General features: G+C 43.3%; 1 protein-coding gene across 1 annotated transcript in view; it reads right to left on the minus strand.

Annotated features, from left to right (window-relative positions):
- Positions 1-27,431, minus strand: part of LOC119397205 (serine-protein kinase ATM-like) — a 273,224-nt gene that overhangs the window by 46,952 nt on the left and 198,841 nt on the right. The window contains exons 47-51 of the mRNA XM_049416492.1: positions 26,783-26,970; positions 19,041-19,254; positions 17,945-18,052; positions 16,913-17,035; positions 55-202 (exon numbers count right to left, since the gene is read on the minus strand). Of these exons, the coding sequence (XP_049272449.1) occupies positions 55-202; positions 16,913-17,035; positions 17,945-18,052; positions 19,041-19,254; positions 26,783-26,970 (781 nt within the window). The remainder of the gene's footprint in view (positions 1-54; positions 203-16,912; positions 17,036-17,944; positions 18,053-19,040; positions 19,255-26,782; positions 26,971-27,431) is intronic.

Here is a 27,431-nt window from a genome sequence, read left to right on the forward strand (position 1 = left end):
TTTAATAGTGGATTAAGAATGGAACAACAGCGGTTAAGCTGTGATGGTGCTTACCTTGTCCTCGTGGTGCACTGGGTGGGTCCAGGTATGCCAGGTGAATGTATGCATCCATGAGCCGCTCAAGTGGCCCCAGGATCTTGGAGCAGAGGCCGTTACCCTTGCGTAGCTGCGACACAAGGTGGCGTGCACCCTCCACACGGTCCTGTTCAGGAAAGGATATGCAACATAGCAAGCACACGCAACCTAAATGAACTATGTGTGCAATAAATAGCCTCTAAAAGTGGCTTGTCTACCAAATTCACACTTTGCCACAAACAATTCATTGCTCTGAAGAATTAACAAGAATGGCGAAGAGAAAGGTAATTTCTTAACATTACACAGTGCTTTCTAGATCCTACAGCCACGCAATAAAGCAAGTGTCCTCTCGGCTCTCGACAAAGGCTCCATTTTTGATTGCGTCCTTCTTGATTTTGCCAAAGCTTTTAGTAATGTACTACATCAGCAACTACTCTTTAAGGTAGCCAAATTAAATGGAGATTCCAGTCACCTAAACACACTTAGTGTTCCCTCAACAGCCATACTCAATATGTCATTGCCAATGAGTGCTCCACTACTTCCGGTGATGTAACATGTAGTGTCCCATAGGGATGCGTGTTAAAGGGACACTAAAGGCAAATAACAATTTATGTCAGAGTGAAAGCCCAATGTATGACAACTTCTAAAACGGCAATATTATCAACAGCTACTTCTGCTCGGCTGCTACTAGTGTCGGCGGCCACGCAGTAAAAGCGGGCAACGTTGGGCACGGCAGCAGTGACGTATGAAAGTCGTATTTTCAGGCGGGAGATTTGAAACGCGCTAACGCGATGCGGACCACTAAAAACGTGGTTTTATTTCAAAATAAGCACTTCCTTGGCACAAAAGCAGCACTACGAGGTTTCTGGACCGCTATTTCAACAATCAACGTCGACTTAATATTTGCCTTTAGTGTCCCTTTAAGGCCTTTATTATTTTTATTCACATTAACAAACTTTCTCACAGCATTTCACCTCCAGTTAATTGGTTTGCTGCTGATTCTGTTATTTACACCATGAAGTGTCACAATTTCAATAGCTCACACTTTCAGTCTGACCTTGAAAGAGTCAGATTTGCGAATTGTTGTTTGGTACCATCGAGCCATTGACAATACCATTGAGTGCATGAACACAACTGAGCTCTATTTAATACAGGCTCTTTGAGCTTACCTGGACATTTCTCTGTCACCTGAAGGAGACCACTAAAAATCTTATGTATCAGTGACTTCATTAAATGTAAAGCCACGTTTGCTTCTTGTTGATCTGATTCCCTCGTGGTAAACTGCATTATTTATGGAACTGCTCTAGAACAAGTGTCGTGTTATAAATATTTCAAGCAGCACATAATAAAGAAAATATTTTCAAACACACACTTTGATAACTTAATTCACAATGCTGCTCGTGCTATCTGCTAGTTGCAGAAAGACTTCTCTAAAGCAGTTTCAAGACTAAAATTGACAGTTCATTCAATGTTAGACGAAAGCTGGAACATGTATCATCAGCACGAGAAACCTTTTGTCAAAACTTAATTGACTCCACTAGATTTATACGAATTGAGCAGTGAACATTATTCAAAGAAATGACATTCCCACAGAGTCAATGGGGCCGAAGTTTTCGGGAAACTCTTGACATCTACATTCTAATGGTAGTTGCATTTACACACATATATACAGTTAAACACGCATATATCGAACTCGCGAAAAAACAGAAATTAGTTCGATACATCGGATAATTCAATATATAACTTTCAAGGAAATTATTGTACTTGTGATGAGAATTTCGGTGTGAAAGTTGGCTTCACGGCACTGCCTCATGATAGTGTAAGCAAGACGCCTTCACGACAATACGTGGTTACTTATTATTATTTCTTTAATTTTGTATATTTCCGTAGTTGGTAGCTGGGGATGCAGGGTTATGTGCAGGAGTGGGTTATACGCAAGAAAATACGGTCTTGATGTAAATAGTGCCTCAAATCTTCATACGCAGCTGCATGTACTTGTCGGGTACAGGAAGGGTCAAGTCTGCGTCAGCCCTAATGTTGGCTACCTATAGTGATGACGTCGCCGAGTGACGACATCACCATGCATCACCTAACAATGCGCTGGAGGAAGGAAAGGAGGAGGACAGGAGAAGAGAAGTGGAGAGAAGGAGGAGAAGAAGAAATTTCTTGGCAAGGCGGGATTTGAACCTGCGTACCCACGGTCCCGTGTACCCATGGTATGATGTTGCTGCAGCCCTGTGAAACAATAAACATCATTACACTAGTTGATATGTTGCCCTGAGTCATATTTACGAGAACACGTGATAATTCAAACAAAATCCCGCGGTCCCCTCAAATTTGAATTATCGAGAGCCTACTGTATTCATGATGGGAATGCATGTTTTGTCAGCCATATCTCTGTTGGCAATGCAATGCGGCATGCAATCTTCGCGCCCCTCTTAGCACCTGAGCTGGACATGCACAAAGACATCTGTGCATTGGGTTCACTGCCTGCAACAGAGCTGAACAAATCCAACACAGTTTGGTGGAACCACTGTTGATTCCCTGGCCCAAAGATATGCTGGGTGCTTCGGAACAACTGGAATGTCAGTGAACTGTGACGTGTCGTCACTTTCATAGACATTCTTCTGTTACTTGAAGATCCTCAAGGTGCGAAGTCGCCTGATAATCTTGACGTGAGGTTGGTCCGTCAAGGGCTGTGTCACGATCAGAGGATTCACCTGTGTCTCGCTCAGCACAATCAGCACGGGAACAGTTGTACAACATGGGTACTCAGGTTGGATGCGCTAGTATGTTCTGAACATGCATGTGCAGTGACTTGTCTTCCTCAGCAGTGACTGCATTTATATGTTGTGCCACCACTACAGAAAACAGCAATGAAGCTAAGGTGTTGCTTGTCCAAACAACTCCCTATAGCTCACTAGGAGCTTTGTTGCAAGCTAGTTGGTTCATTCTGAACTTATAAATGTACTGCTCAACACAGCCACCGTAAGATGCAGAAAAAAAAAGAGGACACGATAAGAAAAGAATGTAGACTACCAATTCTTTTATTTTTGTGAGCGCCACTTTCACTAATTTGGTGCAATTTACGAGCAAGGCTTCTCTTTTTTAGGCTCTGAAACATGCTATTTTCTTGCGTCAAGCAGCAAATATTGCACATACTGACTAACAAAATATACATGCATCATAGATGATTGTAATTCTTGCTGAAATGCAACGTTCTAGGTGGTGCAAATGTATCCTGCCCTCAGGGGGTGCAACAGCCAAAATAGGATTTGGAGCAATTTTTGGAGCAGCAAAAGTTGCTTTTGGAGCACAAAATACCAAATTTGGAGCAGGTTGCGAAAATAAAACCTGAATAGAAAGCCCAAAATCCCAAATTTGGAGCAGTATAACAAAGAAGGCTTAGTTTTAGAAAAGAAAACAAAAATACGTAAAAACCATTGAACATTAGCTAATTCGTGCACAGTGCACATGAACACCGCTATTTCAATAAAAGCAGTGTGTTGAGCCACCCCACAGTGCAAACAATGACTAAGTTAGTGCGAACAATGACTAAGTCCACATTAGCATTTGCAGGACATGTCAAATAATTCGACAGGCACTGGAAGTGCTAATGTGGACCTGTGAACCTGGCAACCAGGAAATTTGGGAGATTCGTAAAGCAGGAGCAAGTGGGGGTAGCGAAAAAAGAAAACTGGCATATGCTTTTGTCTATTGTTTCTCAAGGCCGCAGAAATGCCATACACAGCAGCTCCAAATGATTGCCAATAATTTTTTAGATGACAGCGATCATACTAGTACTCGTAATTACACTTCGCGTGCACGAATGAGTAATTAAGGAACAAAATGTGCTGTGTCCCTGACAGCTAGTACTAATAGCCCCTTCTAAGTCTCAGTATGCTTTTCCGCAGGACACCAGCGTACTGCGGCAAAAGTGGCTTAAAAAGCGTTCTGTGAGCAATAAAACAAGCATCAGGAAATTTGAGAACTACTGTCCTTTTCTATTGCGATAGCAACTATATGGACACTTTCTATAAGTTTTTGCCGTCATCTTCCATATAAAGTCCAAACTGATAACATATCCCTGTGCATAGTATGTTCTACCATGGGTAAAAGCGCGCGAGTGCGTGCGACGAATGCGGCTGAAGCAGATATCAAACGAGGCAGCCCATCTCCGTCGCTCGGAGGGCGCATGCGATAACACTACTCCGCTCGGGAAGCCTGCCATCGAAGCATAGAGGAAACGCCCCGCCCGACTTTGAACGAGCATGAAAAGACGCGAAAGGGGGGCGGGGGGGAGGGGAGGGGCCGTCGCTCGATCAGCAACTTTTGAACTTTGATTCTCAGGGCGCGGTCGCGATCGCTGGTGCGTGCGCTATCTCGGCAGCCATCAGCGGGCGGATCCTATATCCTGCTATGTGCTGCGCCCTCAATGCGAAGACACTGTGCAGAAAGAGCATCTTTCCCTGGAAAGGCCGTATTCTGTTACACCAACGTTTTGTAGAGTTACGCAAGGTCGGATACAAGAGTCTGCTGCCAGCCTCACTTTGTATAGCATTACAATTTGTTGCTATCGCATTCATTGCTTCGGGCTTCCAGTGAAACTGACTTTTTTCTTTTCTTTCGCAGGGGGTTAGGGTTAGGGTCTGCGTGTCTGTATTGGATGACGACAACGCGGCCTTCATTTCTCGCTCAAATTTACGCAGCTGAGAAAATTTTAAGCTGGTCGGGCATTTTGGCGCAGCGTGGCGCAATTTTAACAAATTTCACGGTTTTGGTTCAGCTTGGCGCAAAAATAAGGAATTGTATCAAATTGGCACAATTGACGCAGCTGTTGCATCCCTGTGCCCTTATATAAGCTTCCTGGCACTAACAAAAATAAAACAGTTGGCAGTCTGCACTCTTTCCCACCGTGTCCTCTTTTTTACTGCACCTTACGGTGGCTGTGTCCCACTGCACACATACAAATTCCCCATAGTTGTGTTGCTTACAGTACTGTGACAATTCCTATTGCATCAGTAACGGACAAAAGAACAACAGAAGCTCCTGTAAAAGAGTAATGCACAATATGTTCTTTGTAGGGGTGTGCAAATATTCAAACTTTCGAATATTTTTTTACTAGTGTTTGCTATTCAATTCGATTCGCACCGGAATTTTACTATTCGAACCTCCGGAAAATAAATATAACGGTTTATAATAACAGAAAATAAATATAATGACGATAAATCGGCGTGCAGCGTGTTTCGTCTTGTGTTTTGGGGCGCCGACGTACGAAGCTGCTAGCCGCTTCCACCAGTGCTCTAAGCGGTTGCTGTGCGACGAGCTTGGCTGGGGGGTCCGCTGTTGATGTGTGAAGTGCCCATCCATGATTCCGAGAAGCTAGTGGGCGATGCGATTCGTTGCTTCTTCGCTTTCGCGAAAAAGCCGCAACTAGCGCAAGTTAGGCCTAGTCACGACTTCAAGCAGTAAGCTCGGTCGCGGTGTGCGTGGCCACGGTGCCCGATGTTTCAAAGTACGTCATGCTCAATCGTGAGTACAAAGAGTCGTCCATCGATGGTCTTCATCACGAGGTTCAAAGTGCCGACAAGCAAAACCTCTAATAGCGGGACCCAGAGTCGGTCCGAGACGTGCGTCTGCGATGTTCACGACGAGCGCGGCGCACTATTGTAATCTGATGATTGACGTTCCGCTTGCAGCTGCCAAACTAAAGCGTAATTATATTCTAAGTGATCGTCGAGCCATGAACACAGAATGAGCGAACGCGTAAGTAGCGCGACTGTCGACAACCATGACCTCGCGACACACAAGCAGCAGACGACGCTCTCCCGGAGCGAGCACCAGACCAATGGCGAGGAGTGCTGGAGCAACATCGTGGACGCACCCAATGGGAGACCTCCACTCGAACTTTAAACATTTGCTTTTTGTACGCTTGTTTCTGAGTGGAGTACCTAGCTGAAACGGGAAATTTGAAGACTGAGAAATGCTCTTTCCGACAAGCCCAAAATGGCTGCACCCGGTTGCACCATTGCGGAGCTACAGTGAAACCTCGGTGATACGAATCTCACGGGACCACAAAAAATATTCGTATTATCCAAAATTCGTATCACCAAGAAGCATGGAAAATTAGCATGCGACAAAAGAAAGCTGGCGTACATATTCATTTATTGTTTTTCAGGGCCGCAGCAATGTCAGTAAGAACCCTGAATGATTGTCAGTATGCTTTTTTGCGTGACACCAGAGTACTACAGTGAAAGTAACAAAAGAAGCGCTTTGACGCGATGGATCAAGGCCACAAAATTATAGAACCACGGTCCTGTGTTATGATTTTGTTGTCACGGAGGTGTTGGGGATATTTTTTGGGAGATTTAAGGCCATGCCCACACAAGTGCGGCCTCAGCGGTTGTGCATGTTGACGTTGTGAGGCCTGACTCCTTCGCCAAGACCGTCCTCACCTTCTTTCGGTCCTCGTCCACCTTTCATAGGATGTCTGATGCACGAGGCAGGCACGTGTAAACACAGTGCAATGACAGCAGCGCGCGTCAACGCGTTAGAAAAAAAAGCATGGTGCTAATGTCCTCTGCAATCTAAACGCGAAGGCACGTAGAGGCACATAAGAGCCTCAAAGATTCGCACACACAATCTCGGAGGCCGTGGTACATCTCTGAAGGTTTATTCTGACCGTAACAAAAATGTTCTTCTTACACCGTGATTCTGACGATTTGGCGGTACGGCGAGCATGCCCACGCTTACGTTCCCGTGCTCGCACGTACTTGGCGCATCTTCCGCGACAGCGCGGACAGCACCCCTTCGTACCTGGGCAGTAGCGTACGTTCGTACCAAACTTCGCTGGGTGAAAATCGGTTCGCAACAACCGTATTCCGTTACATTGCAGGCCAATGAGCCTTGCCTGGGACCAACGAAAAATTCGTATCATCCCGAAATTCGTATGAGCTGTGATCGTATTAGCGAGGTTTCACTGTACAATGTTTTTAGAATGTAATTTAGAATATACTTAGGAATCCTCTTCAACTTTTTTTCTGCAATTTCGCTTCGAAGTATTGGAAAAATATTAGAAAATTATTCGATTCGATTCGCACTCAAACATTATTATTCGAATTCGATTCGCACTCAGAATTTAGCTATTCTCACAGCTCTAATTTTTTGTCATACATAAGACCATAGGCGTATCTACCGGGAGGCAGGGGGGGCAAGGGGGGCACAGCCCCCATCACTTTCGACAATGATCATTGTCGGGTGCACACTGGGAAACCAACGACTGTGGCGAAGTTTTCAAGTTTTCATTCAACACGGCAATCATGTAACTATATAATGAAATTTCACAACATATCTGTCCTAGACTTCTGCTGTGAAGATTGTCTTCCGTGTCTCACGACCACGCACTGTAAGCTTTCTGTGCTATGGGTCACCTATGTGACATTTCGAACATTGCAGAGGAGGCTACCACTGAGCAGGAGATCTAGAACATTAGATCATTGTGCCATGCTTTTATTCTGTTCTGAAATTTACATCACGGATGACGCAAGAGCAGGTGGGAACCGGCAAACGCTTCATGGACCGATCAAATGCTCTTCCTGCTTCAAGAAATTCATTTTCTTTCTTCGAAGACGAATAGAACCGCTGCTGCTCTATATCCCAGCTGCCGTGAGTCGAAGAGTGTGCAGAGGTGTTTGAGGCGGGCCGAGTCGGGAGAGCTAGAAATGGTTTCCGCTTTAGCCTGCAGTGGCTGCGGCAGCTTGCAACAATGCGGTAAGTAAGGCTGTCGACTCGAGCAGTGGGAAGCACAGCTTTCAAGCTTGCCCTGCAACATGATCGACCTGACCAGGGTCAGAGTCCACAGTTTTCTGGACTAAGAAGACTGCCCACTTGTGAAGGCTCTCACCTGTTCCTAATAATGTTTATTTCTCTCTCTTTCCGCAAAGAGTTCACAGAGAGCTGCAGATATGCGCACAAACAGCTCAACATCGTTTTACTACAACTGGAAATATTTATTACACACATGTGAATCCATCTCCCCTAATCGTATAAGTAGCCATTGACAAAGTGATCGGCGGGCAGCCTTCTTGAATTATGCTCAGAAAGAGGCACTGTCCAGCAATTCCGAAAAAGCTTCAGCATAGTAATGCGCTGTTTAGTGTGCCCACATAACTTTCACGCAGTGAGTGTTCGCAGATTTGTGACGTCGCTTAACAAGCAGGAGATTTTATTGTCATCAAACATTTTTTACCAATACACTCAAACCTCATTATAACAGTCACATCTGCAACGGAAATAACTTCGTTATATTCGAAAATTCGTTATAAGCATTTATTTGTAACACTGTATCTATGACAAGACTATTCTTCATTTAATTTGTTATAACTGATAATTCGTTATCTCCAGATTTGAGTGTAGTGAAGAATCAATGGCCAAAAATATGCAGTATTGGAGATAATTTATTTTCGTATATTTTTATGTAGTCGTCCATAAGTGGTCATTACGTGATGGGTCATTGCCACGGCATTTGTTAGATCGCGTTACGAGCGGATGCCGTGGGCATGACCAAGAAAATTTCGATCAATCATAAATAGCTAACGACCAATACAGAAGCGAACAAAGCGGACTAGTTTAACATTACAATCGCCGACTTGCCTACGGCTTATTTACTTGGAGGAGCAGGAGTAAAGAGACACTTGCCCTCCTTCACCACACCCCTTCCACCGCTGTAAAAAGTAGGAGGGTCACAAACGACACCTAGCGTGTATGTTCATAGTCATTCATAATCTTATGCTACCCGCTCAATGTGGTTTTTATAAAAATAAATTGACTGAACTTGGTCTTCCTCCTCAGGAAGAATATATATTAGTGAACTCTTACAGTAAAAAATTGGCACTCGGCTTATTCTTAGGACTTCTCTGAAGCACACTGATTTCTCAACCACGTTCATCTTACACATCCTATTTACGTCGAACGCAGACTGTAGCTTGCAGTCGGAAAAAAAAGGTTAAATGTGGCGGGCCCCGGGGAAGCATTTTGGGATCTTTTCTGTTTAATATTTGCCTTGATGAGATTGCAAGCATTGATAACAACGCTAAATTTATAATTCATGTAGATGATACCAGATTATCTTTTGTGGAAAACTTAAATACAAACTTTGTAACAAGAGCTAATGAGACTCAATGGGTATAATTTGTGTCAATGAAAACCACTTAAAATTGCCATACTGAAACTGTTTCGCCTTGAATTGACTTGTACAGTGCGAAATACAACACGGACGGCAAAGAAACACACATAGACAGTGGAGACTGTAAACTAAGGGTTCAATGCGCCCAATACAAACGTGAACGTGCACACTTCAACAGCTATGTAGTATCCCAGATCCATCTGCCACGTGGCAATACTTATATTGGACGAAGTGGAAGGTGTGCCAATGTGAGATTACGAGAGTGCCAGTGAAAATATGAAAAATATGAACGATTATCAAACCTGGCAGCACACTGCACGAAGCATCAGTGCAAGCGACTGTTTAATAATAAGGTGATAAAATTCACAGCATATCCACGGGTGAATGATGAAGAGCTTGGGCGAAGCTCCTGAAGCAATCATGGTTACACCGTGAAATCTTCAGTGGTTTCGCCCAGCAGTAATCAAAGCGATAGCCCAGTACATCATCAAAGACATGACAAACACTGTATATATCTGTACAAGAAATTTTATTAATCGTAAGTGGTAGCTAGACGTGGCTTCCGTTCCCCCTTCATTATAACGGCTTCATGGTCGGTGAAGTGATGGATCGGTGATGGGTCGTAGTGGGATGTTTGCAAAGACGTAGTGGGCAGTTTGCAAAGGTGGCTTCCCTTTCCCCTTCATTATAACGGCTTTATGGTCGGTGAAGTAATGGATCGTGATGGATCATAGTGGGATGTTTGTAAAGACGAAGTAGTGGGCAGCTTGCAAAGGATCGGTGATGGGAGATACTGTTAGGGTGATACTGCTGGTTACGCCTTACGCCGGACGTGTGACAAGGTTAGACTAAGAGGAGCTTTGCCCCTAATAGGTAGACGCAGCAACATGAACAAAAAGTCATTGTACAGACCTACCACATTAAGAAAACAGTACAACGTGCATCTGTTAATCGTCTACCTTCTTAAGCGATAAGGAGATCAATTTCCTAAAAGTCACGCTAAGCGGTAAACAGATTAGGGAACCTTTTGTTTTCTCTATTTTCTGCTTGTTAACCAATATTCCTCTCGCCTGCGTGTACAGTTTGCGTTTATATTGTATGGAATCAGCTCAGTATGGAGTCAGTGCTGTCCGTGCATGCTTCTTTGCCGACCGAATTGTATTTTGTGTTGTACAAGTCAATTCAAGATAAATCAAGACCAGATAGCCTGGCTGTCAGTTCAAGTACGGTTTGGTCCGCGCGGAAACACTGCTGCGATGTCGACAATTCAGCTAGGTGACGTACAACTACAGACAGTATGATTAAAAGGTTGGCCTGCATCTATCAACGGCCTTCTTTATAATGCACACTTTTTAACAATGAAAAACAGCTTGACCTCTTGTGTAATAATTAGGCTTGTGCGAATATTCGAGCACTTCGAATATTCGAACGAATAATACAGTATTCGAATTCGCTTCGATACGAATTTAAATTATTGAAAATTTCGAAGTATTCGAAATGAACGAATAGGTGTATATTAGTCCGCTTGTAACCCGCCTGTAAAGGTGGTTTCACTGCATGAAAGGGGTGCTATACCGTGAACACCCCTTTCCAGGAAAAATCCGCACTGTTCGCTTGTAAGCTCCTGTAAAGGCGGTTTCACTGCAGTGGAGGAGTGCTATACAGTGAATACACCTTTCCAGAGAAAATCCGCACTGCCGCGAAGCCCCACTTCAAGGTTAAATGAACATATATTACCCTCACATCGATTCATCATTTTTCAAGTTTAAAAACTTGGCTTATATGCTCCAAGGATAATAAATTTTAAAAACGTAACATATTTTACAGGTTATCACTTGCATTCTACTGAAAGCCAAATCCTGCTACTATTCAAAGTTGCTTCCACTTCCTTTGAACCAAAACGAATGACATTTGCACATGCCTTGTTACAATTAAAAAAAGACGCGCAGGTTGGTTGAGTCATGACAAATATGCTCGTTTTTCTTTATAGTATGTGATATAGGCTATTCGAATTCGATTCGAAATTACAGTGAACTCCCGTTAAGACGAACTCGGTTAAGACGAATTCTCGCTTATACCGAACAACAGAGAACCGTTTGTTTGGTTTCCCATAGACTCAATGCAAAAAAAATTCGCTCAAGACGAACCGCCCAACTCTACTCTTCTCTTAAGACGAACTTTCGCGGTGATCGACAACGCTGGCGATTCTGCGAAATGAACACTGCAGTCTTGGTGGGGCATTCAGGCAACCTAGAAAAGGCAAAAAAGCAAAAAAAAAAAAGCGCTTCCCGGGAAATGGTCAGCGGATAAAGCTGGTATCCCCTTCACCCCCAGTCCCCCAGCCTGTGGGTGGGGGACGTGCGGGCTGTATCAGCAAAGAAAGCAACAAAAAGAGTAGGGGGATTTACAACTGGGAGCCCCAAGCCATTGCGACCTTTTGTATCCCCCCCTCCCTCCCCGTTCTTCGGTTTCCCAGCTGGAGTACAAAGATGAACAGAACACAAGAGCTTGGGGCCCCTCCGCCGTGGTCAGAGGGGCAAAGGCAAGGGGAGTGAAGGAAAAAAAATAAAGAAAAAGTGACAACGAGAACAAAAATTGTCTGTGCATTACAATCGAGGACGAAACCGAAAACAAGTTTGCGGGGCACTGAGGTGCACTCCCGTCAGAGGGGTCAGGTGCATTGTCATCGCCATCACACAATGGCGGTCGAGCACATTTTGTGCTCAGTTCGCGTTGGTTCGAGTTGGTTCGCGTGCGCGTTGTAGCTGTTCCCAGTGAAGTGCAAATTGTGATGACCCATTTTGATTATGGAAGTGCACAAGGGCAGGCTATTTTGTACACTGAATATAGCTGCATAGTGTCTTTTTCGTGTGCCCGAGGCTTGTGACCGTGAGTAGCGCAATGGGATATCTTCAGCTGCACGTCGATCAGGAAAAGTTACTACGGGCCGAAAACTGGAAAATATCCGGACCTCGAAGAAACCTTGCAGACTTTCTTAAAGGAGTACTGACACGATTTTGAAGTGCAACAAAACGGACGTTTTTTGGTTTCCTTGGCATGTAGTGTTAACGCTCTCCCCACACCGCATCCGGGAAACACGTATAAATATTTAAGTTTGATTTTTAAAGTTTTCATCTCCCAGCATCTGCAAGGCAGCTTCACCGCATGGAGAGCCCTATGACGTTTCAAGTCGGCTCACTTGGTTTGCGAAATCTGGGTCCTGCATGCAGCCTAAATCACAGAAATCGCTGTCGGAGGCACTGGACGACAGTTCACTCATCATGAACCACGTTCGACTGACAGCAAAGGACAGCAGGTGCATATTTCGTGGGTTGCTGTCTGCCCGTGACGTCACGGGCCGACTTGACACGTCACTACGAAGCCGCCCTCTCGAAACCGAAACCGAAACTGCTGGTTGAAAGAAGCGGTATTAAAAATATATGTAATGCATCCCCAGGCACCAAGACACTCTTTTTAGGGTTATCGACACCCGTGCTTTCATTTAGAGCAACAATCCGAAAAATTTTAAAATTCATGTCAGTACTCCTTTAAGCAACTGAGCGTATCATGACTTTGTCAAGGCAACAGCACGTGACCGAGACGTATCCAGAAGCGATCTTAGAGCCAGCAAAACGGGCTCACCGCAAAAAAGGAACTGGCAGGACAATAAATATACATTATTTGAAGGAAAACTGTGCTTCTCTCTCTGTCTTTTTTTGTAATCGTCAACATAGGAGCGTGTTACAGTTTTATCATTAAAATGTAGTAGCAGTATCTTCATAATTTTTTTTATTTTTGAACCCGCGAAATCAGGCGCTCGCATGATTCGTGTGAATACTCTGCTTGAAGGCATAGCGTTTATCTAGATGAGACAAATAAATGCTTTTTCTTGTCTTTTTGCCCCCATTGTAAGTCTACTCCAGTCAGTGTTTTCAGGTAACATATTTGGATGCACTTGGCATGTTAGCATCTCTCTTTTTGGGGGCACTTCTGATAAGCCGAACTCCTGATAAGACGAACAGATGACCGCGGTCCCTTCGAGTTTGTCGGAGTCTACTGTATTCGACCAAAATCACTATTCGCTTCGAATTCGCTTCGAACCTAAAATTTACTATTCGCACAAGCCTAGTAATAATTAACCACAAATGAAATCACGCACTGCTGGAAAGGCAGGGTTTGGTGCAAATAAAACCAGTTGTTAGTCAGCAATTGTGATGTCGTTGTGTGTTGCTTCTTATTATGCTCTTTTATACGCACTTTTGAAGAACTATGAACCAACCCGCCCAAATCAAAGTCTTGCTGATTGAAAAGCGCATGAGTGGTGTGTGTAATATGTATAGTGCCATGCCTCTTTCACACCAGTGACCCTTTTATAAAACACAGTATAATTTAGGTCAGTTCCGCGTACACTTATACAATTAGGAGCTGGGGATGTCACAGTGAACACGTTTATCATCTGAGCATCGCACCTGCAGACAGACAATCAATGTGCAATGCTGCAAATGCGATGAGTATAAAGAAGGTGCTACGCAACTAATACCACAAATGCTCACTTTAAAAAAAAAACTTGTGGTGGACAAGTTAACAAATATAGTAAGATATTAACAGCACTAGTAATTACAACGTGCGAGATACACTATTTCGACTAGAAGCTAACAAGGCAAAGTATAATATACGTAAAGCTGAATATGCGCAAGTAAAAAAGTGCAGCACTAATCGCGGAAAACACAAGGTGCAGTCATTGATACCCATATTAAAATACGCGATTATTAGAGAACAGCTTTTAGGCATTAGCGAAATTCCACTGATTGATAAAAAACTACCATTGGGAAGGCTGCTATTGACGCAATTGTATTCATGCGTAAAGTTGTGTGGAAATGCGTCTTGCCCCCCCACTCGGGAAGAAGTTGGTGTGCCACTGCATAAGACACCAAAGGAGTGGTAGGAGTAATCCACAAAAGATCCTGTAAAACAGTGATATATCTATGACATATGATGTACCATATTCACTTGCGTTATGAACCCACCTTTTTTTTCCGAAAAGTATGCGCCACTTTGGGGGGAGGGTTCATTATGCGGGAGAAAAAGATTGCGGGAGTTATGAGAGCTGAAATTTCGCACGACGGTGTTAAAGGACCCGTGACAGCAAAATTTTTGTTCGTGACTTTTTTACTGTAATTTGCAGCTTTGTGTCTGGTAATCCCTAAGTTAAATCATAAATGCTTTAGCGTATCGTATAACTAATTCTAGCGCAGTTAATTGTGACCATTTTAGCGTCACTTCGAAACACCCGCCTAAAAACCACAAGAAAATAGCGCCCCATGCGGGGGAGCATCAAAGACCACGTGCACTCAAGCTGTGGTGACGTTGAAAGCGCGGTTTTCAAATCGGTGCCCCGCGCGCGGTAGAGATTGAAAGTATGTGGGTGCCTCAGTATGGGTTAAACCTGTTAAGTGCGTGTCCCCTCACGGAAACTACCTCGAGAGCAGCCCGACAACAGAGTGAGAAGGGTGCGGAACAATAGGCCTCGCCGGGTGCCATTCGTTGTATTGTGCACGTGCGCCCTGCAAACCTTCTGTGACGTCCACAATACTTGCTTTACTCGTAGAACGTCACACGAGGCCTCTATCTACGTCACACCAGGATGTCGCAAGGTGCAGCCAACTCAAATGAGCACTCACGCTGAATTTAAAACCAAATTAAGATATCTTAAAGGCGACGTTTGCCACTAATAATCGGTCAGAAATGGCCCCGTATACAGGACAATCAAACAACACAAACATCTCGAGGTTTCAATTTTGGTGTCAGGGGTCCTTTAAGAAACTCGCTGTCCAACCGCTGCTGGCCTTGAAGTCAGTGGCAAGAATGCCTTGATTTCTCACCATGGCCCGCACGTGTTTAAATCATTTTGTGGGACGCTGCACATCCCTCACTACGGAGCCTCTTTACATATTCGAGAACTTCGCTCTCCACAAGGGAAACTTTCCTTGCTTTGGCCTGCAAAATGCGTGACGATCCTTTTTTGTAGCCCGAAGCTCTTCCTTTTGTTTTTTCTAGTAACGTACGCGCACCAAATCGACACTGAAGTTGCTGAAGCATCCAGCCACATGGTTTCCATGCTCCAGCACATGTTCGACCACCTTGAGTTTAAAATCAGCCGTGTAGCTAGCGTACCGACCCACTGTACCCTACGCAGCAGGTGACCAACGAAGTTCACCACGATCGAGAAACCCGACAACAAAGAAGCAGCGACGGATGGCGGCGCACACACTTTGCGGGTGCACCTTGTGCTGTCGGCACCGTTGCACTTTGTTTTTGGCTTTGTTTGCATTCTGCTGTGCTTGTGTGGCGCTACAAGCATGGCCTTCGAGATTGCATGCCGGCAGGTTTCTCTCGAAAAACCTGCCGGCGCACAATCTCGGAGGTTATGCTATAAGCAAGGAGGTTTCTTCTGAATTCAACTGATGGCGCTGCGCTGCAAAGAGGCGCTACTTTAAAATTTTGACTTGTCGTTCGTGCTCGTGCTGCTGGCAATTGTTTAGCATGGTTGTTAAAACTATGTTTCCACTCTTATTCAGTTGTTGTTTTGAGATATAATGGCGTGATTTAACGTTGTTGCGATCGTCAGCGGCACTGGCAATCCCACCAAAATAAAATGAACAGATACATTCGATTGTCAGCGGTGCTGGCAATCACACCGAAATAAAATGAACAGATACATACATTAAAAATGTATTTCTTTTTTTTTTTTCAAGGACTAAAGTGGGGGGTGGGTTCATTATGCAAGTGGGTTCATTACGCGAGTAAATACGGTAATGACACTGAAAAAGGGCCAGCAGCAGAATTAGTCAGCTACGAAGATCCTGTAGATGGTGGATGCCCAATATTCTTGTCATCTATGACTAGTGTCATCTATGACTAGGCTTGTGCGAATAGTAAATTTTAGGTTCGAAGCGAATTCGAAGCAAATAGTGATTTTGGTCCAATAATTTCGAATCGAATTCGAATAGTATATATCACATATTATAAAGAAAAATTAGCATATTTGTCATGACCCAACCAACCTGCACAATGTTATTTTAAAATTGTAACAAGGCATGTGCAAATGTCATTCTTTTTGGTTCAAAGGAAGTGGAAGCAACTTTGAATAATAGCAAGATTTGGCTTTCGGTAGAATGCAAATGATAACTTGTAAAATATGTTACGTTTTAAAATTTACTATACTTGGAGCATATAAGCCGGTATAACAAGTTTTTAAACTTAAAAAACGATGAATCGATGTGAGGGTAATATGTTCATTTAACCTTGAAGTAGGGCTTCGCGGCAGTGCGGATTTTTCCTGGAAAGGTGTATTCACGGCATAGCACCCGTCCACTGCAGTGAAACAACCTTTACAGGGGCTTATAAGCGGACTAATATACACTTATTCGTTCATTTCGAATACTTCGAAATTTTCAATAATTTAAATTCGAATCGAAGCGAATTCGAATATTGTATTATTCGTTCGAATATTCGAAGTGCTCGAATATTCGCACAAGCCTATCTATGACTCATCAAGAAAGCAAAAAAAAAGAAAGAAAGAAAAAAAAACCTCAAGCATTTCCAGATTGTCAATGGACTATGATTCACGGTGTCATCATTGCTCAGGCTCACCTCAGTGGTCTTGGCTCTCTTTGGTTGTCGGGCCGTTGCTGTGGAGTCCTTGTCTGCATTGCACAGTGCCAATACCACAGGCAAGGTCTGGTATGGGTGGTCTCGCACCACACGCTCTATCAGCTGCAAGAGGGCAATTACTTTATTCTGGAGATTTTTGCCGCAAAGCACAAACAGTGAAGAATGAACACAAGGCATATTGGACATGTGTAATCGTGACACCTCTAAAGGTTTCAAAGCTGCCACTCTGCTGTGGTTGCTCCCGTACAATTGTTACAAACATTCATTTTTTCATTCTCTTTATTCAAAATAGGAGACAAATTTTTTGTCCTTCTGGCACTCTGTATCGATAAAAAAAAGTGAAGCTTCAAGATTTGGCACCTCCTTGTCACTTTTCTTCTTGTAACTCCTTGGTTCTTTTGCTCTTTCCAAGCTGCCTTACGTCCTGATGTTATGCAGCACCAACTTTCTCAGACTGCCACCATTTTCAGCTCTCTAGTGACATGTGCCCATTCCTCTATGCTCAGCATGACCCCTGTGCTATGGTTTCACTCATTGCTGCAGCTGTGCACAAGGGACACTCACTTATTGCATTTTGTGCTTGTTGCACAATTTAGCACCTGTCTCTTTGCCCTCTTCTTGGTTCCTCTACTCCTTCCAGAAGATTTTGACCAGTCACAGAGCACTATTAACAGATATGAAATACACTCAATGAGTGTGCTTTGGCATTGGTAAGACATTATTTGAGAACTAAAACTGCACTGAGGACAAGACACCAGAGTAGAAGGCTGCGCTCACCCAGTCTTCCTCTGCTCTGGTGTCTTGTCCTCAGTGCAGTTGTAGTTCTCAAATGACATGGGTTAAAAATGGAATAGAATATTTTTACACTACCACGCCAAAGAAAGAAGACATGTATGGATTGGCTATTGTATGAAACATTTTCAAATATGGCAACTGCACATCCGAGTGAGAGAAATCTGTTTGATGAATCCTCGTGAAAACCCCAACGGGTGGTCTTCAAACTGGACTCACCTGAAAGAGGAGTTGTGGAAAGGTGCTTCCGTCAGGCTGACTCATGCGAGCAGCCAGTTGGTAGATGAGGGGCACAAACTTGTGGCTTTCCAGTTTGCTGAGGCCTTGCTGCATGAAATAGCATCGTCAGTGCAGACAGAAATAAGCACTGCCCAGAAACTGAGAGCACACAGCAGCTGTAAGATGTACAATGACGTCAGTGCCTGTTCAAAAGAAACAATGAATACAGAGGCCTCACATAATGTCTGACGCAGATTTTAACACAAAATTGTTTTATGCCAGGCTCCAACACAAAACTTGTTCCAAGTATATATGTTGTGTGATCTCCTTGAAGTTCCATTTCCACACACATTTCCTTGAAGTTCCTGAAATGGCACTACAAAACCATTTTCTATTCGCCTGCATGTTTCTCTGGCAACCACTTTAAAACTGTTTTATGTGGCCAGCAGCTCCGATGGTAATGGCACAAATTATGCCTTGGTTTAAATAGCAGGTCTACCACTTGGAATCAGGGATGCTACTGGGGTCACCACTACTTAGGGTCAAAGGGGGGTTAAAAGTGGACTAATCTACACCTATTTGTTCATTTCAAATACTTTGAAATTTTTAATAATTCAAATTTGAATCGAAGCGAATTCGAATACTGTATTATTCATTCAAATATTCGAACTGCTCGAACATTCACACAAGCCTACTGATAAGTGTACTGGGAGACATTAAAGATATTTCAGTCATGGCTGTGGCGATTTGACCACTTGAGCGGAATGAAAAAGCATGAATTAATTCTTTCAGACTGCCCGATTTTTTGGATGATTTCGCAGCCCCTAGGGAGTCCGAAAGATCGGACGTGGACTTTATTTATCTTCTGGAAGTTCGAATACGAATAGCTAAATTCTGGTGCGAATCGAATCGAATAGCAAACACTATTAGAAAGATATTCGAAAGTTTGAATATTCGCACACCCCTAGCAAAAATGAATCACTTGGCGATTCCACTGCGCTTAAAATGCACTAAATTTCCAATGTGACAAAGCAAACTTCTGATTGCACACAAAAGAATCGTGCTGAATGTTGTAATAATGATAATATATAAGCACCTTAAGCAAGGAATTGACTTCGGGCACAGCGGCGTTAGTAACCCAGAGAGAGACGAGCCGGAACAAGCGCAGGTCGTGCCCTCCGCGCAGGCACTGCAAGTAGTTGTCGATGGCTTGGAGGAGGTGCCGCTTCTGCGCAGCTTTCAAGTTTGCTTCCTCGCCTCGGTCCAGGTTGCTTTGGCGCTCCAGCAGTCGCATGGCATGGGCCTCCTCCCTGCAGAGCAAGAACCTCATTTCTTTCCTGCACTGAATTACTGTATGACTATAAGTGAGGACATACATGCAATTTTTTAGACAGCCATTACAAAGCTTGTTGTGCACATGCGGTGTCATCAAAGTGAAGCTTCAATCACTCTGCACAGCTAACCTTATTGCCATTCATGGTAGGATACAGCAGGTCTATTCTGCATAGGAAGCCTCAGTGGGAAGTACTATTTGTTGTCAACTGCATGCAACTAACGCGTAGAGCTCTGGGAGGGCATGAGGTTTATACAGAGCTTCAGACCACTAGTCCAAGGGTCGGCAACCTGCGGCCCGCGGGGCAGTATTGGCCCGGCACGATGTCAGACACCCCCTCACCTATCTAACCGATGAACAGCTTCCGACTAACCTACGAACATCTCCACGACTTTCTTGTCGTTGAGCAACCTTGATGTGGATATCTGTGAGTTGGCTAAGAATGTTCAGCACTAAAAGTCGCATTGAAAGAGTTTTGTTTTGTTTTTTTGCTAGTAACCTACTTTAATACATTGGAACCTTGTGACATGTGTGCTGAAAATAAACACGATGTCTATTCCAGTTGCACACGTCATTGTTGTCAACTCACTGAATTTTTCCTCTTTACCTGCAAAGACCCCCTCCCCCCAACACAGACGATTTGCCATGCGGCCCCCACTGTGTCGGCTTCAAGCAACTCGGCCCTCCACCTCAAAAGGTTGCCGACACCTTCACTAGTCCATGATATTTAGTAGGCTTGTGCAAATAGTAAATTTTAGGTTCGAAGCGAATAGTGATTTTAGTCGAATAATTTCGAATCGAATTCGAATAGTATATATCACATATTATAAAGAAAAATGAGCATATTTGTCATGACCCAACCAACCTTCACAGTGTTATTTTAAAATGGTATCAAGGAGCGTGCAAATGTCATTCTTTTTGGTTCAAAAGAAGTGGAAGCAACATTGAATAGTAGCAGGATTTGACTTTCGGTAGAATGCAAGTCATAACCTGTAAAATATGTTACGTTTTAAAATTTACTGTACTAAGACCATATAAGCCAGTATAACAAGCTTTTAAACTTGAAAAATGATGATTCAATGTGAGGGTAATATGTTCATTTAACCTTGAAGGGGGGCTTTGTGGCAGTGAGGATTTTCTCTGGAAATGTGTATTCACGGCATGGCATGCCTCCACTGCAGTGAAACCACCTTTACAGGGGGGAGGGGGGGGGGAAGGGTTTACAAGCGGACTAACATACACCTATTCGTTCTTTTCAAATACTTCGAAATTTTCAATAATTTAAATTCAAATCTAAGCGAATTCGAATACTGTATTATTCGTTCGAATATTCGAAGTGCTCGAATATTCGCACAAGCTTAGTATTTAGTATTTGAACTGAAGAGTGGTACTTAGTGCTCATGCACACACTGTGTCAGGCAGCACTCATCAGTCATTGCAACATTCAAACTCTTCATGGTGATAGAAAAGCATGAGCAAGCTCTTGGCTCAAAGTTTACATGTGACAAATAACTTCAGTTAGTTTGTGTGAGCATATTGCAACTGGCAGTACTAACTGCCATGTGAAATCTACAACATGTGATTTAGAATATTCTCGACGCAGAAAGTTTTAATGTATGAAGTCACAGTGATGGTATGTGGATATTAAAACATACTAGGATCTATCTCTCTCCACCAGTCAAGTTGGCCAGCCATACTATCTTAAAGGGCTCGTAAACCACCCAGAGGTCTAAATTTATTTGTGGAGTTGCAGTTGTGCACAAGTCTTCTACAAACACGTAGCCAAAAGAAATTTTCGAAACAGCATCGTAATAGCGGAATTGCATGCATTTCATGATCCAAAAGAGGCCCTTGCTCGTTTCAATCTTTCCTTTGCTATGCTCCATTCATCGGCTCCTCCTCACAATGTGAGGAGAAAGAGCCTAGAGCGCGCATACCTGCGAGCCGACAAACAGGTTCTTTTTGTAAATGACTAGACCGGGCGCGAATGTTGACATCACGGCCAAAACTGGGGATTACCGAAAGGCCCAGAGTGGAGAAGGGATTGTTTTATCATAGAAATCAGCGTAAAAAAATGGGGACAAGGAAAGGACCACATGTACACACAGCAAACTATCAACTGAGTTTTATTGAGAAATACACACACAATGCAAGCCACACTTCTGCAGGGATTGTTTCTTGGAATTTGTGGCACGCCCGCAGCTCGCAGCACTGCCGCGTTCGGCATTGTTGATCGTGATGGCATTCTGAACTCGATGCAGGTGCTTACTTGAAATGTTAAACAATGATCATAGGTGATTGAGGGCCCTTTAAAGCAATGCTTAGAAGAACAGGTGCGAAAATAACGAGCGGTATCTTGGAGATTTATTGAGACAAAGCAAATCACATTTATTTACAAGTACTCTTGGCAACCAACCCATGGTTCTGAGCCCACAACTCGTCAGTTTTCTTCCCTTTGTCTTTGTTCCAAAAATTCACAGGGTCCCTTATGCATCCGCCTAAGTCGACTTGAAGGCGAAAGCCATCTTCTCCTTTTTCTTCTAAGTCGATGTATTGAATCTCCCGTGCCCCCCTCTGAAAGCTTTCTGCAACTAACGTGGTTTTGCAATGCCTCCAGGAACAAATCCATTGTAAGCTTTCTGCACCTCAGCTTGTTTTGCACTGCTTCCGGGATCGGCCCACCTTTGACCAAGCAATGATGTCATGTGATGACGTCACCATGCAAAGTCACACATTTTGGCAATCTGTGATGTCATGACATCATATGGTGACGTCATCACGTGATGATGATTTTTTGAATCACTCGTGTTGACGCCACCGATGTGGGATGCCGACGCTGTACGCCACTCAATTTTCACGTTTGATGAAGCACCTAAGGCTTTTGCCTTAATAAACACCACGAACAAGGATCTTTGACATTGATTGTTGCTTAATGCTGCCCCCACATCCCATGACAATGACCTATATGTTATGCACGGTGTTTACTCGAATAACGATCGCACCCCTCAATTCTGCCACCAAAATTTCATTTTTTTTTCTTCCCACATAATAATTACACCCTGAAATTTTCATCACAGTTATGATGCCAAATGTTCATTGTTTTTGTGATGAGGCCACAGAGCAGTGGTGGCACCTGGTTTGTGCCGTTTTGCCATGAATGCAGTATGCAAGTTACATATCTGCCGTTAAAGACTATTGAGTACTGAAAAAAACTTCTGAAGGGGTGTGCAAGAGAATGGTAGATGAGCAGTTTCTTGTTCGGTGTAGCAATAAGTTGGGAATATGCCTGAAGGAACGAAAGCTTCACACATTGCATGAGATGGCTGAACATGCTGACCAGTTGGTGGAGGCACAGGGGTTTGTGAACTTGGGAAAAGCAAATGAAGACATGACCAGGAGGCAAGAAGAGGAGGTGAGTGAGAGACCCTAAGCTAGTGAATGCAGGATGTAGCAAAGGTGTTTCCTTTGCAACACTCCCGGTCATCAAGCCATTAACTGTCGTGTGGGATGGACCAACAAACAGAAATGAAGTTGTTGTGACCATTGTAACATGAGTGGTCATAAGACAGAAGATTGCAGGTAAAGATATCTAGATAAGGTGTCATCAGTAATGACACCTACAGAATCCTGCGAAGCTCATTCTGAAGAATAAGAGCAAATAGAGATTGTAAGCACAGCTACTAATGGGTAAAGGGAACAAGTCGTGCCCATGGTAGAAGGCGAGGTGCAATTAAAGAAAGCTACGATGTTAAAGGGACACTAAAGGCAAATATTAAGTCGATGTTGATTGTTGAAATAGCGGTCCAGAAACCTCTTAGTGCTACTTTTGTGCCAAGGAAGTGCTTATTTTGAAATAAAATTACGTTTTAGTGGTCCGCATCGCATTAGTGCACTTCAAATCACCCGCCTGAAAGCGATCTTTCTCATGTCACTGTTGCCGTACCCAACGTTGCCCGCCTTTACCGTGCGGCGGCGTGCACTGGCGGCGTGCACCATTCGGGCATCTGGCAACATCACATGCATGCGGCATTTTGTCGAACTTTCTGTCAGAGTGACTTTCACGAGCGTGCAAAACACATGCGGCAGTACGCGATACCGAAACTACCACTGAGACGCGACCGCGTGAACGAAGCAGGGTGCCGGGCGAAGCGCAGTTCGGCGAAAACGGAACTTTTGAACCACGCGCACCGTTCCCCATGGCAACGCCAAAGAGGTTCTTTTTTCCATGAATCAAACAGAAATGAACAAGCAGCATTTTATTACGTCTCTTGATGCACGGAAGGTTCTTTTTTTATTGCGGCTAGTTTGATTACTAGTGATTAATTGTAGTTGGACACTCACACGTCATCGGGATCACTTCCAAAATGTCCCACTCGTGGCGCTCATCGTGTGATACATTTAGCTTAATTTCTCGGTAAGTAGGGCACTGCTGTTGATAATATTGCCATTTTAGATGTTGTCATATATTGAGCTTTCACTATGACATAAATTGTTATTCGCCATTAGTGTCCCTTTAAGAGACACAGGCACCTCCCCCCTTCTACTGTATCAGTGGCTGTGAGGCTGACATTGCCAGGCTGTAGCTAGAATTTAAGAGCTGAGTGATTTATCGTCAGTTTTGTACAAGTTTGGTTGAAGTGATTTGTGTTTCTTTTGCATTTTTGTATTTGTACAGTGCTGTTAGCTTTCTTTGGTTTTGGAGCATTTGGTGTGTTGTGCCGTCTTGCGTTTCCCTTTACGTCTTCTGAACACCACCACAAAATTTGTGACAGACAACCTAGCATTATCTTCGTCTTCTGTTCATTTATCTTCAACTCTACTTTAACACTTTTGCAGTTTAGGTATTCAGTCATTTTTTGCTATCTGTTGGCTTCATTGCTCAACAGTATGCTGTTGTCGGTAAACCTCAAGTTGCTGAGATATTCTACGTTAATCTTTATTCCTATTTCTTCCCAATCTAGTCACTTAAATACTTTTTCCACACGTGCAGTGAAGAACATTGTACGGATTGTACCTCCTCGTTGGACCCCTTTCTCAATCGGCATTTTCCTGCTTTTCCTGAGGAGGAGCAGACTAGATGTGGATGTGGCTCTGTGGATGTTGACTATCGCACGTATTCACATACGTTTAAGGGGGGGGAAGTGGGTTTTTAAAAATCATCAAGATTCCCTTTACCAAATGTAATGAAACTTCCCAATCTTATTTAGTTTTCTTTGCTGATTCCAAATATGCAATTAGTATTCAAATATATCCATTAGTTCCGAAGTTAATTAAAATTAATTAGCATTGTTTCCGGGAACAATGGAGCAAGAACTACTCATTGAAATCTTGCTTTAGGCACATAGCCGGATACTAGGAAACATAAGCTTCACAGGAGTAGGAATACTTTTTTGATGTGCAAACTATTAAGAATTATACAGCATATCAAAGCTTTCCGTTCAAGATGTGGCTAGGTAGTTTAATGCATGGACAATTAAAAAAACATTAAAAACTGAAATACAAAAATCTGCTGCTACCCCTGTGGGCAATACTGATGCAGCTCAGTAGTGCAACAAGAATTACAATTCTAGGTGCTTTGATTACTGAAAGACCACTCCCGAAAGATTGCAAAGAGTGAAAAACTCAGGTTTTGAGAAAATGCAGAAAAGCAAATAATGCCGATTTTGAACCTCATGCAACACAAAATGTTAAAATTTTTTTGTTAGATGATTAGTAGCCACAAGGGATATAACCTGCATGAGTGCTGCTGCAGCATACATCATTCAACAGCCTCATAGCATCAACAGCTCCATTTTTGTGCTTTTTTTTCATTTAGAATATGGCCTGTTTTTGTGGTATAAATTAATGCTGTGGCCGAAATATCAATCCAAGGTGCAAGAAACTTGGTCAGTACTTGCGGCAATGCCTGTATGTTACAAAAATTCTGTTTTAAAAAAACTATTTTTTCATGATTTTACTTCTTGAAAGACCAGTGTCCTCCCCTTAAAGTAGGCTTGTGCGAATAGCGAAATTTTTGGTGCGAAGCGAATTTGAATAATACAGATTGAGTGCGAATCGAATCGAATAATTTTCGAATATTTCTCAAGTATTCTTCGAATACTTCGAAGCGAAATAACAGAAAAAAAGCTGCAGAGAATCCCTAAGTATGTTCTTACGAGACAGGAACAATTACATGTCACAAACATGGTCAAAAAACAGATTTATTCCTAAAGACGGACGCAGCTTTAGTATCACGAAAAATAAGGGAAAAAAAAAATCAATTTTCGATAATCACATTTTCAGTTCCTGTAGTCCTTTTTCTGATTCCAAAATATCGTCATTGAAAACTACATAGAAGTGCGGTAAAAAATTTGATGTGCTTGCCAAGGTGGTGAATATTACTGCGGAAATCGCAAAAAAAAAAACTGTGCTTAAAAAAATTATAGTTCCGCAATGGCACAACCGGGCACCGCCATCTTGGGCTCGTCGGAAAGAGCATTTCTCAGTCTTCAAATTTCCCGCTCCAGCTAGGTCCTCCATTCAGAAAAAAGTGTACAAAAAGCAAATGTTTGAAGTTCGTTTCGAGGCCTTCGATTGGCTGCGTCCGCCATGTTGCCCGAGCACGCCTCGCCATTGGTCCGATCCTCACTCCAGGATAGCATCGTCTGCTGCTTGCACGTCGCGAGGTCAAGGCTGTCAAAGTCGCGCTACTTAGTGAAGCGTTCACACTCGTTTTGTGTTCACAGGTCTACGATCATTTAGAACATAATTACGCTTTAGTTTGGCAGCTGCACGCGGAAGCTCAAGCATCAGATTACGATAGTGCGCTGCGCTTGTCTCGAACACCGCAGACGTGCGTCTGGGACAAGCTGTTCTGCTTATCATCATGGGTGGACGCGGCTCGCAGTTTTGCACGTCATCGCCCCAAAACGCAAGACCAAGCACAATGCACGCCGATCTAGCGTTTTTATATTTATTTTCCGTTATTATAAACCGTTATATTTATTTTCCGGAAGTTCGAATACTTCGAATAGTAAAACTCCGGTGCGAATCGAATCGAATAGCAAACACTATTCGAAAAATATTTGAAAGTTCGAATATTCGCACACCCCAAGTGAATAGTAAATTTTAGGTTCGAATCGAATTCAAAGCGAATAGCGATTTGGTCAAATAATTTCTAATCGGATTTGAGTCGCATATATGACATATTATAAAGAAAAATTAGCATATTTGTCATGACCCAATTAACCTGCGCAATATATTTTTTTTTAAAATTGAAACAAGGCATGTGCAAATGTCATACTTTTTCGTTCAGAGGAAGTGGAAGCAACTTTGAATAGTAGCAGGATTTCACTTTCGGTAGAATGCAAGTGATAACCTGTAAAATATGTTACGTTTTAAGATTTACTGTAACCTGTAAAATATTCGCACAAGCCTAGTTTAAAGTACTCCTAGGCAAGGCCTTGATGTGAAGCTGCACGGCACATGGACTCAATGTGTAAGCAAATAATGGCACTAGTACTCACATGGATGTACGCTTGCCAGACGACTCCAGGATGTACGATGACTGCTGCAGCAGCTCCTGCTTGGCAATGAACTCGGGCGAGCGCAAGTACTGCTCAATGCTCTGCAGCTGTGAGTCGGCAAACTGGGCCAACCTCAGATGGGCGGCCCACAGGGCTTCCTCTGCACGGCCCGACAGCAGATGCACAGCCTGTCAGGGTCAGAGAAGGCTGTCTGAACGGATAGGCCACCAAAGAACCTTTCTGGCACCACATAACTTCCTCTGAATATATTTTTAAAAAGTGCCGATACCACTGATGCTTAATGCATGTCATTGATTTTTATGAGCTCACAGACTTGTTGGAAAGTGCAAAAAAGTGATGCTGCATTGGTCACAGCTGCCTCCAGCATGAGAAGGACCAAAATCCATTTGTCGTGCCATCTCTGCTTTCATTCTGTGAGTAGAGATAGCTGGGCTTTCAGCTAGACCTGCAGTTGCGGCTAAAGCTAGAAAATGCCTTACCGGAACACTTTCAATTGCTGCCGAGTTGAACAGCAGTTTACTTGGAGCTACTCAGTGTCACAATTTTCGGAGTGTATTTACAAGATGGAATGAAATAGGTCTGGGGCCAGAACATGAACCATTTATTCAAACCAAGAACCACTGCACTC

This window comes from Rhipicephalus sanguineus, chromosome 6, assembly GCF_013339695.2.
Source record: "Rhipicephalus sanguineus isolate Rsan-2018 chromosome 6, BIME_Rsan_1.4, whole genome shotgun sequence".
In the NCBI taxonomy this organism is placed as follows: domain Eukaryota; kingdom Metazoa; phylum Arthropoda; class Arachnida; order Ixodida; family Ixodidae; genus Rhipicephalus; species Rhipicephalus sanguineus.